General features: G+C 37.7%; 1 protein-coding gene across 1 annotated transcript in view; it reads right to left on the reverse strand.

Annotated features, from left to right (window-relative positions):
• Window positions 1-18,170, reverse strand: part of ERICH3 (glutamate rich 3) — a 107,720-nt gene that overhangs the window by 64,503 nt on the left and 25,047 nt on the right. The window contains exons 3-6 of the mRNA XM_054566854.1: window positions 15,576-15,701; window positions 12,103-12,174; window positions 10,325-10,453; window positions 5,380-5,538 (exon numbers count right to left, since the gene is read on the reverse strand). Of these exons, the coding sequence (XP_054422829.1) occupies window positions 5,380-5,538; window positions 10,325-10,453; window positions 12,103-12,174; window positions 15,576-15,701 (486 nt within the window). The remainder of the gene's footprint in view (window positions 1-5,379; window positions 5,539-10,324; window positions 10,454-12,102; window positions 12,175-15,575; window positions 15,702-18,170) is intronic.

An 18,170-nucleotide genomic window follows, 5' to 3' on the forward strand; every position in this document is an offset into this window, starting at 1 on the left:
CCAGTTATAATTGATTACGTTACATCTTTCAGGTATATTTGAGTCTTTAAATTTTCACAAATTGATAATTTTTGTGTATCTGAGGTAGTTTTCCAAACTTTAAATCATTTTCAATTATTTTTATCCACTTTATACACATTTATTTTTTCTACTTTTAAATCATTTTTTAATTTTTCAATTACTGTTGACATACATTATTATATTAGTTTCAGAGGTACACCCCAGTGATTTGACATTATATAACTGACTGATTATCCTGACAAATAACATACCTGATACCACATATAGTTATTACAATATTACCAACTATATTCCCTACGATGTACTTTACATCCCTACAGCTGTGCTGCAACAACCAGTTTGTATTTCTTAATCTCTTTACCTTTTTCATCCCTCCACCCCTCTCCCATTTGGCAACTGTCAAAATATTCTCTGTATTTATAAGTCTGTTTCTGTTCTGTTTATTTCGTTTTTTAGATTCAGTTGTTGGTAGATATGTATTTATTGCCTTTTTACTGTTCATATATTTATTCCTTTTCTTCTTCTTAAAGAAGACCCTTTAATATTTCATATAATACTAGTTTTGTGGTGATGAACTCCTTAACCTTTTCTTGTCTGGGAAGCTCTTTATCTGCCCTTCCATTCTAAATGATAGCTTTTCTGGGTAGAATAATCTTGGCTGGATGTTCTTGCTTTTCATCACTTTGAATATTTCTTGCCAATTCCCTTTAGCCTGCAAAGTTTCTGTTGAGAAATCAGCTGACAGTATTAGGGGAATGTCCTTGTAGTTAACTAACTGATATTTTCTTGCTGCTTTTAGATTCTGTCTTTAATTTTTTGCATTTTAATTATGATGTGTCTTGGTATGAGCCTCTTTGGGTTCATGTTGTTCAGGACTCTGCACTTCCTGGGCTTGAATGTCTATTTCCTTCACCAGGTTAGAGAAGTTTTCTGTCATTATTTTTTCAGATAGGTTTTCAATTTTTTGCTCTCTCTCTCTTCTCCTTTTTACACCCCTATGATGTGAATGTTGGTACGCTTAGGGTTGTCCCAGAGGCTCCTTACACGATCCTCATTTTCTTTAATTCCTTTTGCTTTTTTTGATTGGGTGTTTTTTGCTTTCTTATATTCCAAATTGCTTATTTGATTCTCAGCTTCATCTACTCTATTGTTGATTCCCTGTAAATTATTCTTCATTTCAGTTAGTGTATCCTTTGTTTCTGACTGGTCCTTTTTTATGTTGTTGAGGTTCTCAGGAAGTTCATTGAGCATCTTATAACCAGTGTCCTGAACTCTGTATCAAGTGGATTGCTTATCTCCATTCTGTTCAGTTCTTTTTTAGGAGTTTTATTCTGTTCTTTCACTTGAGGCAGGTTCCTCTGTCTCCTCATTTTGGCAGCTTCCCTGTGTTTGTTTCTTATGTATTAGTTAGAGCTGCTCTGTCTCCTAGACTTGGTAGAGTGGCCTAATGTAGTAGGTATCCTATAAGATCCAGTGACATAGCCTCCCCTAGCACCCAAGCTGGGCACTCAAGTTGTGCTCTTCTCCATGTGGGCTGTGTACATTTTCCTTTTATAGTTGAGCCTTGATTGCTGTTGGCACATCAATGACAGGATATACCTCCAGGCTGATCAGCTGCAACTACTGGCTACAACCACTGAACTCCGACCACCGTGGAGGATCAGCTATGCAGGGGTCCATCCCACAGAGCAGGACTAACTTCAGTGGGGCTCTGGTATCTGCTCAGTCCTCTCCTCGAATGTGTTACTTACAGAGGTGGTTAGGTGGTGACGCTTCAACATGGTCTGAAGCTGTCCACTGGATGCGCTGCCTCTGGGGCCTTCCAGGATATGCAGGCCAAGGTCATTTTGGGTGGCCCTGTGTTCTGCTCAGGGCCACCCGAAATGAACTACAAAGCAATCTGCAGATGGCTGCTACTTGTGCTGGGCTTGGGCCACTTATTGAGAGGTAAAGGACACGCTGAGGCCAGATGCTGCTGCTTTGAGAGATTTTAGGAAAATCTGAAGCAGAAGACAAGATAGGCCATTTGTATGGAAAAGCCACTGGAAACAGCTTGTGTGGGCCTGAAAGCCGGGTGGGGCAGGGTCTTAGAAAATCACCAGGGTGGGGCAAACAGTGTGAGCCAGGTTGATGAAGTTTCAGATATGGTGCCTGGACTTTACGCTAATTTATTTGGTATGGTTTTCAATTCATTTTCAGTTAATTTATTCTTTATTTTGAGATGCTTAAGCGGTAAGAAGTTAATTTTAAGAAAGGGAAGTCATTCTCCAAACATTTTTCATTATAAATAAATAAAAGCAGGTGAAGTAAAACCAAGTGTAGTACATATTTTGATTGAAGACAACATTTATATGAACAGAGAAGGATTTAAATAGATAGTTGCCAAGTTGTTTAGAATTGTTAGAATGGTTCATATTGCAGGTGTTATTTATGCTATCATTTTACTTTTTTACAATTTCCTTTTTTCTGTGATGGTATGTACTGATATTGTAATAAAAATATAATTAAAGAAGTGAAAATAATAAGAACAATAAAATGAATAAATGAGAAACTTTTAGAGCTTGGGGATTTTTTTTTTTTAATTTCTAAGTAGTCACTCAACTGCATGCCTTATTTGGAAATGGTCTGATAATTTTTTTAAAAAATTAACATGTTCCTTATATCACATTTTTAGCCCATAGCATCTTCAATACCTTTCCATGTCAGTACAAATAATTCTACCTTATTATTTTAAACACATTTTACTATATTATGACATTTTAAAATAATACCCTACTAAATTATTAGGTATCTTATAATTGTTCACTATTATAATAATAATAAACATTCTTAAATTTATTGCTTTCCACATATGTGTGTATTCCTAGGAAAAATCCCTATAGATTAAAATGCTTGAGCATGTTCATTTAAAATGTTGACAGATATTCCCATATTGCTTCCACAATAGTTGTACCAATTTCTGTTTCTGTCATAGTGCATGAGAAACTCTTATTCCAAGGATAATCATTTCAATCAATTCATTATTTTTACTCAATTGCATTTCAACCAGCCTGTATCTTACCATATTGCTTTTGCTCAAATCAAAGACCCTAACTCCTGACATTTAGAAAGATCAACCAGCACCTTCAAACAATTCCCACATGCATACCACACCCTTCTTTAATTTTAAAGAAAGCAATACAAATTTAGTGGGTGCTCACTACATACTCATCAATCATGCAGACTATTATTCTTTAGGAACTTCTTGTCTGATTTTATATTAAATCATTTTTATCATCAATGCCATTGAAGAAATTATATCTTTTCTGGCAGTATGTTTTGTTTATGTACATTATAATATAAAATTCAGTAAGTTAGAGACTTTTGCTTGCCTTGATAATTTATATACCACCAACGCTTAGAACAGTACCTCAGTGGTAGTAAGCGCCCAATAAATATTTACTGAGTGGAAAGTGTAAGTTTAGTTAGTTTAAATTAAGATGGGATTGATCTCAATTTTGTCAGCCATGTAAGTAACATTAACTGCCTGTCCCTCAATCACTCACACTTTGAAACTTGAAAAGATGAAAATATAAGCCCTGTGCATATTTATTTAGTAAATCCACCCAGTGGCTCAAGGAAGATTTGGAAAATCACCTAAAAGCAGAAAGGTTCCCTTCTTAGCCCAGCAGAACTTGAATATTGCATGATTGATAGTAGTCACATGTCTTACAGGAAAATATATCTATCAAAGTATATAGTAAAAGAATATGTAAAGGAGCTTAGAAAAAATATATAGTCACCTTGACAAACATGGAAAGTGCCCATCCAAGTACTATTGAGGGTACAGGATATATCACCCATTGACTTTGAATATTTTCAGTCTTAAAGGCAAAGTTATTCTTAAGAGCATACAGAGGGTTTTAGCCAAAGACCTTTGCGTTCCCTGGTACCTTGGCAATCTCATTCCTAAAATGAGATGGGTGTATCAAGCCATCTTAGCCTGATGCCATTAACATTCCACTCCACCACATCTGCTCATTCTGATTCCATGCTCACCAGGCAACCTTCTCATTGTGATACGGCTTCCCACGGGGCCTGCCTCCAGGGGCACATGTACTGCCTCTACAAACTGCAATTATTTGATAGCTGTGGATTCATGGTCCCTCATGATTTTGCTCCCCATTCTGGTTTACTAGGGGGAGAAAAATTAGCTTGTTGTGCATTATTTTAGTTAGTCTGAGACAATGTCTCAGGACCTGACCATTTCTGAACACTAGCCGAAACAGGAAATGTCTGGGGCGAGGGGAGACCAGATCCTAGAAAGTGCAAACCTCATTGACTTATGACCTAATAAGTTCCTGCCTACTTTTAAGCAGTCTTCCCCAGAAAATGTGCCACCACTTTTGGTTTAATTTCCCTTGCTTTCTGATAAACTGCTATTTAGTTATAATAAGTTCTTGTAAAAAGTTGTGCATAAGCTGAAAACCATATTAAATGGATTAAAATAGTAATCATTTTTAGTAATATCTATACTTTTACTGTGAAAAAAATCATTTATATGGATTACTTCCTTAGTGTTTGTCAGCGTTAGATAAAAATATCTTAATTTCATATATCTTCTGTTTCCTAAAAACTAAATTCACTCATTTGAATGTAATTACTATTGTATTATGACCTTGGTTCTTAAGCTGGCAAATGTTTCTTCTCTGTTAGAAATGTAAACAATACCCTCCCTAGTTACTCAGTGTCTTAATGATATCTCCCTGTTTAAGGAACTCATGTTTTGTAGTTGCTATACCTCCTTTCCATGCTCTATTAAAATAACTGAAAATTACCTGAGACATAACCTTGAAAAGCAAGCAGAGTCAAGCTTCTGTTTGTGATTAATCCAGCATTTTTTAAAGATAGACATTCTTTTCCTTCTCTAGCCAATGTTCTCCAGAGTCAAACTTGAAGCAATTTCATACACTGATGGTAAAGTAAGTCAGCATGCAAATGAAAACCTATTCTTGGAAAGTTTCATTTTCTAAGTTTCATGCATTTAAAATTTAGAAGCAGTCAATACTGGGTCTATTCTGGTAGAAGTCATATCTGTCTATAAAAAGTTCTTCTTTGTTTTTCATACAACCCTTCAAATTAATGAGAGATCACTTTATAGTATTAAGAATCTATTCCTTATTCTTTTTGTTCACTAACACATAAATTATAGCCTTTCCCATTAGAGTAAGATAATTAAATAGGACATCGTAAGTGCTTAATAAGTGCACTATACAAATTTCACCGAGTAGATTAATTAAATCTAGCACCTTAAATATTGTGATAACCTAATATTCTAATCAAGAATAAAAAGATATTTCCTGAAGAAATAACATTTACCCCAATGGGAAATGGAGCTTCATTTTCCAGCGGTGAAGTTTTTGATCTGGACCCTGAAGTGACCTTTGGTACAGCTCCGACTGCACGATTACTGGGAAGAGGCTGTAATCGAACTGGAGGCTGCATAATTCCTGGGGCAGTGTATGGTCGAGGGGCTGTCTAGACAATTAAGAAAAAAAATCCACTTAAATTACTATTTTGACATGTTTCCAGAACCAATTAATAACCCAACAAATTGACTAGAGTAATTAATGGTGCCTTTTTACTGAACAGATTAAACTTTAATTATGTCCTTCCATTATGCATGCCCCTATGACCCAAAGTATTTGTTAAAACATATGGTGTGGAAGTCCTCTACATAACTAAATGCCACAGTTACAGAGTATTCTAGACAAAGGAGATATTTGTTCTCTATTAGGTTCCTGTATTTTATTCATACCATAAATTCACTGACAATACCTAGTTTATGCTGTGCATAGAATGACTTTGCTCAATTAAATGCTAAATTGAATAATGTCCCTATTTTAGAGATCTAAAGAGATACGGCTGGAATGGAATCATTTCTATTTAAATGTTTTCAACATAAATTCTACAGAGAATCTTTTAAGTCTTGAGATTAGTGCTGAAGTATAAGCACTGTGATTGAAAAAAATAGAAAAAGTAAATGTCTAACCATAATGCATTATTATTTAGTCAACTTCTTCCCTGAAATGTTAGGAAAACAAAAGAGAAAAATAGTCACTGGCAACTTTGGAAAACTGTGAAAAAAACGGAGATTTTTTTTTTTTTTGGCAGGCCATGTATTTCCCACTGGCTCCTCTTTTCTGCCTTCTCTGCCCTGCTCTGGTCTCTGGGAGTCATTTCTTCATGGACTAACCAACTAACCTCAGGAGTCCAGTTAGACTTGGCCAATGAAAGGCACAGATAGGAGATCAAAAGACAGGAAGAAAAGAGATTGGGGTCTGAATTCTTCTGGTCCCTTCCCACCACCGTGATGGGCCAGCTAGGTCCTTCCACCTAAGCCCACAGCTCTGCCAGGAAGTCCTCTCCTAGCTTACAAGCAGGAGAAGTTCTCTCTGCAAACCCTCCCTGTTCACTTTAGGCCAAGGTGGAATAATTTCCCATTGGGCTGACCCCAGTACGCTAAACATCCCTAGTTGCTTTTCCTTAACCCTGCCTGAATCTTTGTAAATAGTTTCTTTTTTAAACCCTTCCTAATTACCCTATTTGTGTGAGCCATCTGTTTCCTGCTGAGATCCTGACTGATACACTTTCTAATCAGGAATATGCTGCAGAGAATACCAAAAGTGCCCGTATGAAGCATCAGCAGTGTCTTCTGTGGCGCTGGCAGAACATATGAGTTTAGTATAAAGATCAGCAATGTTTCAAAAGTGAAAAAAAACAAGACTTTTGGCCCAGTTATTCTATTATAATAAAATGGTAGAAAACCCATTCAGAATAATATATGCATATTTGGACAGAAAGGTATGAGGATAGTATATAAATGATTCATAGTAAGGTTTACTACCTTAATTCTAAAAAATGGTGAACAAAATATTCAACTCTGTGAAAGTGTAAATACATTTAAAAAAATGATAGGGCAGCTTCTACCACCAAAAGTTGGTCTTTGTGCCATCCTGACACAATCATGTCATATGTACTAAATCTCTGGTTTTAATAAGTCAATATTTATTGGATTCCAATTATAGGCACTAGGAGGAGATTAAAAAGCAATTTTTAACATCTAATGTTGACATAAGACAATTAGTGCCAAATGAACCACACAAATACTGCCAAAGAGAAAATACAGTAAAATACCTGAGAACTCACAGCACTTAGAACTACAGTTACTTGGAATAAGCCAATGAGACTAAAAAATTAAAGTTTCCCAGAAGCAGTTATATGTTACCCAAATGGATGAGCAACAGAAGAAAATGGAGGAGCAGAGAGGAGGAATGGTAAATCTGAACATCCGAGTGAGAAGAGAACACAGATAGTATTCCCCTAGCATCTGTCTTCCTTTCTTCACTAGTAATAGAATTTTTATCAGGAAACATGGCTATTACAAATCAACACTGCATTTTCCAGCATCTCTGGCAACTCTGCATAGATAGATGCCTCAGTTTGGACTACAAAGATGTGAGCAGAAGCGATACATGAAACTCCCAGGTCATGCGCTTAGAGAGGAGTCTGAGCTTTCAAGGACACTACAGAATAGAGATGGCAACAGCAGTTGGGATTCACGCGCATGTACTGGGGACGAGAGGGCGTCCTTATGTTCACTGCACACAAACCCATATCCCGACCACCTCAGGAAACCAATTCTAGTCAATCAAGAGACTGACTAGAACATCTGATTTCATGAAACAGAACATAAGCCTATGTGAGCCCCAAAAAGAAAGGCTGTAAAACCCACGAAGAAAAATGAAGCTAGAGGTTTCTGAACAGTGAAATCAGGTCACCCAAAAGAATTCCTTTGAACTCTGTAAAACAAAAGTGCTTTAAGACTCTCTCCTGTCAAATAATCCAACTGAACACAAAAACACTGAGAATCTAACGTAGGAATTCAAAAAAGCAGGTTACTATAAACTAGAACATGATCAATTGGCTGTTGTGCTCTAAATTTTATTTCTCCACATTTGCATACAGATACTCAGTTAGATGGATGTGGCAGTCAAATGTTTAACTGATTACATTTATCTCTAAAAACAAATCTGCACCATTCAACTAACAGCTGTGAGCTACAAACTGTTGTAGTTCACATCAAAAGCCACCTTAAATTTGCTATATTTCAAATTGCTCATACTATATTTTCTTGGAACAAATATGCCACTATAGCTTAACATTTTCAAATCTGTACCACAATGTGAATCAAAATTGACTACCTGGTGATTATTCAGCTTAGCTGAGCATTTCTAATTCTTAGTGTATGTACTCTGGGGGTGAATCTTCCAAGCCTGTGCAGAATTAGTGGAATGACTTTCCAGAGTTTTACTGGGAACAATGCAGCTAAAAGCCTATATGTTATTTTGAAAACTTAGGTGCAATTAGTGGCCAAATGCAATAACTATTCGCTGGATACTTCCCTTATTCACTCAAGAAAGTTAAAAGAGAAAAATCGATGGCAATCTCCCAAAAGGATTCGTATCTTCATTTCAATGGCACTTGGAGGTCAGGAGTCAAATATAACTGATATGTATCCAGGTTGGGAAAACAAAGAGGAGGACTTGAATTTCTGTAGAATGGGAACTACAATGCCAAGATCACAATAGGTATCCCTTACAGTGCAAAAGCACCGTAGGGGTGACCAAGGGAAGAATTGCGGCTTACCAGCTAGAAAGGCTTCTGAAGTGCTGGTGTCAGTGTTTCCTGTAATTTTTAAATTACTTTCTCATTCCTGCCACATTAAGATCTCCTGGATGTATCATAAACTACTTATTGAGGGTGTTCAGCTGGAAAATTGAAAAGAAAGCCTTTCAAGGGTTTTTCCTCTCTGAAACAGGTGGGAAGATAGAAAACAGCACTTGATTGTTTCTTTTGTTTCACCCAGTTTAAGCTTTTGAGAGTCTAGTAAATTTGCCACATAAAAAAAGGATAATTTGTATACATATACATTTAAATGGAGCCTGGAAATATGGTAACAAGAAAGGGAAGGCGGTGGCTTTTCATAACTTGAGCTGTTCACCCAGAAATGTCAAAACATATTTACCTTCTGAAGAATGTCAAATCTTAACACTATATGTGATGAACCTGCATTAACAATCTATGAAAGCACTGCAATTTCTCTATAAACACTGTGAAATCCAAAAAAAAAAAAACGTTGGCATTAACAAGGAAATGTATCAGGCTACACAAAGCAAGAATAAAGACTAATCGAGCAATTCATTTACAACTTAAACCATCAACCTCCAGCAAATATTTTACAAATCTTTTCTTGTATCTATATTGTTTCAAGTTACCTTTCTTTCCTTCAAGCGAATGCCACCTCTAGGTTATAAATGAATCAAAGTGGAAGGAAAGGTCCGTGTGCAATTTCTTTAAATAGAATTTCTGCATATTTAATTATATTTATCTTAGAGTATGTATACCTATTTTTGATAAATGAAACACAAATATAAGTATCTGGCCCAAAATGCTATGGAGTACCACTCAATTTGTGTGCATAAATAAACTCTACACATAAGGAGAGAGTAGAGGGAACATCAAGACAAAATGCAGAGGTCAAAAAATAGAGCAGGAACATGTAACAACTAATGTTTCCATTTTGCTGCATTGCAGGTTGCTAAAGGGTAATTGTGGGAATAGATAAATTGAGCTCACATAGTTTAGGGTCTTCAGTGTCAGGTGAAAGAGTCTGTGATTTTCTATAGGTGACACAAAGCAAGTGAAGGTGTTTAGGCATGTAAATAATGTAAGTAATCTGTACTTAAAGCCAGTGGTCCCCAACCTTTCGGCACCAGGGACCAGTTTCAAGGAAGACAATTTTTCCAGGGACAGTCAGGTGGGGGACAGAGGCACGGAGACACAGGCCTAACATGTCTGCACATTTGTGAAGCTTCTGCTTGCTTGCCCAACCCCACAGGAGGCTGAGCTCAGGAAGTAAAGTGAGTGAGGCTTTAGGTCACTCACCCACTGCGCACCTCTGTGCGGCCCAGTCATAACAGGTCTCGGAATGGTATCGGTCCTCAGCCCCAGGGTCAGGGACTCCTGCTTAAAGCAATTTAATCTAGCACTAACTACCAAAATGAATTCAACAGGGGTGATATTGATCAAAGGTGAGGCATTCCGTAAAGACAGAGTTGAATAGATATAGGACTACGTTTTCATTCAGCAGAATTCTTAGGATTATACAGACGTGTACCCAGAAAGCATTCTTTCTGAAAGTAATAAGAAATTATACATTAATTACTCAGGATGGTGCATGACAGTGCTTACTATGACTCACCAGTGTTACTGGACTGGAATGTCCTTCCTCAACCACAACACTATGGCCACGGTTAGTCTTTGGGCCCGCTGGGGGGTGGGGAGACAGCACCGGCATGTTTTTTTCTATAGACCATCTTATGGGCTCTCCCTAGAATAAGAAAGTAATTTAACAAATTGATGCATAGTTAGTAATCTAGGTTAGGTGTTAGTGCCTACCCCCTAAAAAAATACTATTATGACTGAAGAAGTCCTTTATCATTACTTCTAAAATGTTCCTTCTCAGGCCTAGAATGATAGTCAGAAAACATTTCCACAGCTGTACTGGGGAGTTCGGGGCAGTAGTGAAAGGCAGGAAACTGAGTCTGTTTTATTCAAAGAAAGAGTTGTAAAAGAAATAGCTACAGGGGCCGTCCATCCTCAATTTTAGCAAAAATATTTATTAATCTGCTTTAAGCCGATCACTCCAAGAAGCATAGAGCTCCTCATTACTCTGATCAGTAGAGAGTACAAGAAAAGTATTTCTTTTCTACCTCAAAAAAATTGTTAAACAATGCCCCAAGCAAAAGGGTTGCATATTACCTGAAAGAGGCCAAAATTAGGTCTTTCACTAAGTGTGACTCTAAAGTGAAAACCGTTACAAACTAAAAGCATGGAACTGGTGTGGGAAGAACTGGAGTGTCTATCACAGATCTGCCAATGCTTTAACATGCCCCTCTCTCTCTCGCAGTGCGCCTGGCAGTCCGGGCGCGAGTGGGCCGCACACTGCCGCGGGCAGTGCTAGTCACTTTTTATTTCCAGTAACCATTTTTCTCCATCAACATTTCAGCAGTAAATTATAGAATCTGTAACTCAGTCCTTGATGTAGGACAATATTGGCCAAGTTGAATTAACCACAAATCTCTACACACTAACTCTTCTGATCTTGAAAAACTGACCTGTCGTCTGTTATTTAACAACACCTTTGTAACAAGATTATCTTTTGACCATGATAAAATAGACATATTTGAGGCTATCAGGCCAGAGGGAAAAATTACTGTCTTATATGGCAAGTTATTCTATAGAAGCTTTACAAATATTCATCAGTCTGTGAAATGTGTCTTGGGCCTCACATTTGTAATACGACACAGAAAATGAAGAACAGCATGTGAGTTTGCATGGCTCCAGGAATTGAGTAAAACTGCCAACCTAGACTGAAACCTTTCAGACATGCCTAATTGATTCTCTCATCTCAATTCAAATTTATGTATTTCATACGTTCACTTCAAAGAAGGATATCAAATACAAAAATAAAAAACAAACAGGGAATTTTGAAATGCCTGGTGCAAAATGCTTAAATCTTATGCTGTTGTTTGCTAAGGTAGATTTTTCCTACCACATATTCTGAAGGGTCACAAGTGAAAATGTGCCATTGGGTAATTCTTAGAATGCCCTGTTTTCCATCACCTTGGGAACATAACCATCTATTTTTACTTTCTTAAGAAAAAAAATCCCACAGCTTCTCTTACATATCAGTCAAGAAAATACAAAAGCAAAGTTCCAAACTTGAGAAGAATGTTTTAGAGTTTTCCTTTGAAAGGTTTATGCCTTATAAACTTATTTTGCACGGGCAGCTCCTATTTTGTCATGATCTTCTGTAATAACAGTGGCCAAGGTTTAAGCGTGGTGAAACCAGCATTTGACCTCAGCTATGAGTTACCCCAGAGAAAAGTGCCCCAAGGAACATCAATAACAGCACCATTAGCTTTCCAAATCATAAAATAATATTATGAAGTAAAAGAGGCTTATGTAACTACTTACCTTAAATCTCTGAATTCGCTCCTTTCTAGCTAAGGTCTCCAGTTTCTTTTTAATTTCAAGCTGATGGTAACGCTAAGCATACAGGAAAGAATGGAGGAGAGATTCATATCAATTACAGCCACAAATTTTTTAGAGAAAAATAATTCTCCCAGCTAACCATGTTCTCAATTACCCCTCTTGTCCTTGAGATGGAGAAGAATCACCTGCTTTTGTGTGCAAGTGGGAATATAAATTGGTACAACTCTTTGGAAAGCCAATATAACATGTATCAGACAGTTAAAAGTGTCCCTACCCTTTAACCAGTAAATTTTATGTTTAAACTTAGGAGGAAATCTGATTTTTTAATAAAAAAAAATGTTATGCACAAAGGTGTTGTCTAAAAGGTGTTTTTGTTGTCGTTGGTAGTGCTGTTCTCTTCAAAACAAAAAGTTCAGGAGCACAATAAACCTTAAAAGAATAGTTAAGTTTTGGCACATCTATATATAATGGAATAGAATATAATCATTAAAATAAGGTTCATAAAGAGTTTGTTTAAAAAATGGGGAATACATGTAATACAGAAAAAAGGATACAGAATTGCACATGAATGCACTTTAATTCATCAAGTTCATATTGTGTGCCTGTCCCCAGACTAGAAAGGTAGGTGTTCTGTGCCTGTCATCTTTTCTGGAACAACTGTAATTGCTAAGCTGTCTTATTTTACAAATGAAGAAACTGAGGCAGAGGATCATCAATTCGCCCCCAGGCCACACCTCTGGCCACTGCTTGAACTTCAGTCTATCTGACACTAACTACCTATTTGTTTTTGTTTGTTTTTTCACGAAACTTTGTTTCTCTCTAAATACAGCATGTTTTTATTAATGTATAATATGAATGGAGACTAAAAGAAAATGTGATTACGTAAACAGCAGTTATCTCTGAGAGGAGACATTTCCTTTTTTATGCTTTCTCGTGTTTTTGTAATTTTCTATAATATCACATAATTGAAATATAAAAATCGTGTAAAAATAATCTGCTTATCACTCGGGTTGAAATCGTTCAGGCACATCTGGGGGCATTGTAAAGAGTGATCTTTCTCTGCTCCCGAGCGGCTCCTGCCGCCCCGAGACCCTGCGGACCCCGTCGCCCCGACCTCACCGTCCCACCCGCTTTCTCCTCTCGCCCTTTGCAGCTCTCTCCCGCTCGCACCAAGCTTTAGGACACTCGGTATTAACCACCTGCCATCTCCCATTTATACCGCGGTCATCCACTGCCACCGCCCCTCCTCTTCCCCGTCACTGGGATTACTTCCACTAAGGCCACCCACGTCTTTGTCCTCTGGGTCACGCCTCATTTCTTGTGTCCCAGTACTCATGTCACTCAGCCACTCTGCCGCTCTCTAGAACCTCCGGCTTCCAGGACATCACCCGACCGGGCACCTTTTCTCATCACCTGAAGGTTCTTTGCCAGCCTATGTTGTTGTTCCTGATCGGCAGCGCACACGGTGCCCGCCAGGCGGGAGGCCTCCGCGTTTCTCGGGGCCCCTTGGCCTGCCTCGCTCAGCCGGCGTCCGTCTCTCCCTCCGTCTCTCCCTCCCCGTCTCTGCGGACAGCTGCGTCTCCCCAGCACTTCCACTCCTGCTGTCAGCCCACGCCCTTTGGCAACAGCTTCCTAATTGACCTCCCACCTCCAGTCTTTTCCAGCTCATTAATCCATCTTCCACATTTTTAGCAACATCATCTTTCTAAAACAGCTCTGCTCATTTGTTTCACTCCCCTGCTAAACAGTGTTTCACCACCTCCTCACCTACACTCCAGACCTAACGTGCAATGGAAGGCCCTCCAGAACCTGGGCCCACGCTTTGTGGAGAGTGTCCCTTCCCGCCACTCTTCTAACCAACCCATTGTGCAGTCTGGCCTTAGGGAGCTTTCCTTTCCATCCGCAATGTCCTCTGGAATGCCTTTCTCATGTTTTCATGTGGTGTCTCCCTCAGTTTCCGAGGTCCCATTCAAATAGCAGGACCTCTGTGCAGCTTCCTCTGACTGTCACAGAGGCAAGTCACCAGGCCTTTCGGTTCTGAGCTCAGACTGTCTGTTCCTTTCTTCTATCATTTGATCACTTTCTACAGTATTTTTTTTAAAAACTGTGTCTCCCAGCTATACATCACATAGCCTCATAATGGTATATAGTAAGCCTACAATTAATGTTTGTTGTATGAATGCATGAATATGAATATAATAATATTAGTAAACAGCACCAGCCTAAACGAAATGTGAGACAAATGTGGTAGTTTAGAAATATTCTGTTAATTAATTTATATAATTATATATTACATTTTACCATTTATCTATGATATCTATTCCAAACTTTAAGAATACACAAAGATGCTTAAATAATAGCATATTTAGCAGTTATAATGTGTCAGTTAAATGAAAGTTTGGAAAACCAAACTTCAAGGATCAAGACTAATACAGAGCTTGGCGCCTACTGATTAAGTTTGAAGCTGGGTGTAGATTAATTTTACACTGTACTATTTTTTTAATTAGTTACAGAATTTCAACTAATACTTTTCTAAGCAAGCAAGTTTGGGAGTCATTAATAATGATTCTATGTAACTAATGTACATGATATAAGCACAAAATGAATTCCTAAATTAACAGGTCATATACATCTTGAGTGAACACAGCATTTGCTCAATATAATGGTAGCATAATTTTCAGTGGCACTAAACTTAGCATTGGTTTACTGATGATTCTACAGTTGTTTATAAATGTTTACTGCACCCACAGGTCAATGATGTTATGAGCCAAGTTTTCTGATTTATTGCTGTATGTTCGAGCCAAGAAGTGACATGCTTTTTCACAGAGATTAAAATGGTGTTGATGCTTGAAACTACAAATTTCATGGAGCAAGGCTAAAATAATTTATCAAGCTAGCTAGATATCCTACTAAAAATGCCATGTCAGATTTTTTAAAAAGTTGTTGATGCTTCGATTGTAAATCCATGCTGACCAATGTGGCCTAAAGTAGGAGGGACAGCAGATGTTTCAATGCCTATTCCTTGCAATTTAGCATACGGCTGAGCTTCAGAGCCTTAAAAGAATAACAAATCCGAAATAATTCATGGCAGTAGAATTACTGATATTTAAACAGATGTCACTCTTTTTAGCAAATGGAAATTGAGGTACAGATGGTGAGGACTGGTTTGTTTTACAGTAGCCATTATGGAATAAAAATCTACATTTGTTAAATTAAATATCATGAAATATATAATGGTGTCCATACTTGTCTCAAACTGAAAAGGAGAAAAGCTTACTTTAGTCTGTTGCCTCCTTGCTACCTAGAGAGATACAGAGTATTTCTCAGGCCACTTTGTCCCATTCTTTTTAAATGAAATACAGGGAGGATACCCCTGCCTGCCTCTGCACACAGAAGTATTATTAATTATCATATTAGAAAATATCAGTTATAAAGAAAATAGTAAATGCTTGTACCTCTAGATCAAGAACCTTATGGAAAATAGCCTGGGCTAAACACTCCCGGATATATTTTTGGTGATCCCTCTTCATGATATTTAGTTTGTATTCTTTTTCCGAAAGTATTCTTCCACTTCTTGTGATCTGTCATGAATAAATAAAGCGCACATAGAAACACAAAGCAGAAAATGTATTGTTAGTCACTAAAAAGGGAGAGATAAGAGAGAGAGGCAGTGTCTCCTAAGCCTAAAGGAGTATGTTACTGTGGTTGATAAACTTTCACTTTTAATAAATATTTCATAGGGTAAAAAGAAAAAAGACAAAGGCAGTCTTATATATCCATCACTGTGAAAACACACACAGGTGGTACACTTGTTTCAAACAAGGTTTTCATTAGAGTCGCGATTTTCCCTTGATGGAACCCAGGTGTTCTCATTTCTTCTTTTGCAGGCTTTTGGGAGGATGGGGTGGGCTGCTACCTGGAACAGTAAAGTCAGAGCAGTGATCACAGGACTGATGATCTACCAGGAAATATACTTTGAAGGGCGAAACATGTGAGCCACAGAGGCTCTCATCAGTTTGTTTTTAAAATAATTGGCTTCATTACTTTGTTTTCACACTGCTTTTTCTTCTTCCTTCACTCTCCAGCCCAGAATGTAATTTACTTTGTTGTGATTCAGAATTTATTTAGATTATGCAGTGTCGTAGATATAAAGTATTCCAGATTGGTTTCAATCGGCATCACTGCAAGTCCCAGTAATGGTAGTTTCTGTTTTACATTTACAGTTCACCCTTGAACAACATGGGGTTATGACTATCAACCCCCATGCAATCAAAAATCTGCATATAACTTTTAAATCCTCCGAAACTTAGCTGTCCTTCATTATCTGTGGAGAATTGGTTCCACGATGCCTGGTGATACAAAAATCCATAGATGCTCAAATTCCTTATATAAAATGGTATAAATCAATGCATACAGCTGGCCTTTAGCATATGCAGATCAAAAACAATAAAGGTATTTATTGAAAAAAAGTCTACATATAAGTGGACCCATGCAGTTCTAACCTGTGTTATATGTTATTCAAGGGCCAACTGTACTTGTTTTTCTTTTCTTTTAATCTTCCCTATGAGTAATCTTCACTTTTTTTCCTATTTTTATATATAAGAGTGTTATTTTTCCTTGATTGTTCATCTTCTTCCTTTTCACTTAAGTAAGCCTGCTCTTCATTGAAGGTCTAATCCATGCCCATATAGTTCTTAATTTGGTAACTGTAGTTTTGTTTTTTATCTTTAACACCATTGTTGTGACATACTGCAGTGTTGTGATTAAGTTGTGCTACAAGTGATTGGCTATTGATAATCTTCTTTATGAATACAAATTCCAGTGGAAGAAAGGAGTGTGAACATTAATGCACAACCCATGGACAAATACTATGGGGACTGGCTTAGGCGGGGAGAGAGTAGGACTGAGTGGAGGTGGGAAAAGGGAGAAAGAGCAGGGACAACTATAATAGCATAAACAATAAAAATAAATAAATTTAAAAAATAAAAGGGTGTGGTTATAAAAAGTTTGCTTGGAATTACAGCTCAGCCACAGTGTTTGAAATGTGTTGTCCGGGGGACACCATGTCATGTGCTCTAACTGGAAAAATGTAGAGAATGCGATGCACTGTCACCCCCTCTGCATTTACACGTATCATGGTTCTCTCTCCCCTGGGAGGTGTCTGATCTCTCCAACTAGACTAGATGTTCCCATAGGGCAAAAGTTCTGAAGCTTGAGACTGCATTAGAATCACCTAGAAGGCAAATTGAAAAAAGGTCAAGATTTTGATGGGCGTTACATTAAATCTGTATATTGCTTTAGGTAACATGGTTATTTTAATTTGGTACAGCCACTATGGAAAAACACTATCGATGGTTCTCAGAAAATTAAAAATGGCATCACCATATGATCCAGAGACCCCTCTAATGGGTATCTACCCCAAAAAATCTGAAAACATTTACTTGTAAAGATATATGGACCTCTGCAGCCAGATGCTGCCAGCAGTGCAGACTCAATGTGTGGGAGTGGGGTGAGCTGTGGGAATGAGTCCTCCTAGCAACAGCGACCAGAGGACCTTCAGTGACAAAGCACTGAAATTTCATCAATTTGGAGCCCCAACATCCACTACATTCCCCTGGGAAGGGATTATAGGGGAAGAGGAGAGGCACCCACCTTCCTAGGGAACACAGGCCATTTTCTACCACCCCAAAGAGGTCCGAGAAGCCAGAGAAGTTCAAGAGAGTTAAAAAGAAAAAAAAAACAACTTGTGACTCAGCACCATGTACTGGAAAACAATAGAAAGACTTCTTATCAATCTACTTGAGAAGTGCCATTCATACAGAGATGCCTAGAGAGAGAAGGAATTCATTAAATACCATGAATAACCGATGTAACAATGCAGTTTAGAAAGAAAATGAAAAATCTCCAGAAGGTAAACAAAGACATGGAAATATGTGATTTAAATGACAGAGAATTCAAGAATGCAGTTATGAAAAAACTCAACAAAGTACAGAAAAAAAACACAGATAGGCAGTTTTAGTATACTCGGAAACCAAGTCAATGAACAAAAT

This window comes from Pteronotus mesoamericanus, unplaced genomic scaffold, assembly GCF_021234165.1.
Source record: "Pteronotus mesoamericanus isolate MK-2021 breed Mesoamerican mustached bat unplaced genomic scaffold, CSHL_Meso_final contig_181, whole genome shotgun sequence".
In the NCBI taxonomy this organism is placed as follows: domain Eukaryota; kingdom Metazoa; phylum Chordata; class Mammalia; order Chiroptera; family Mormoopidae; genus Pteronotus; species Pteronotus mesoamericanus.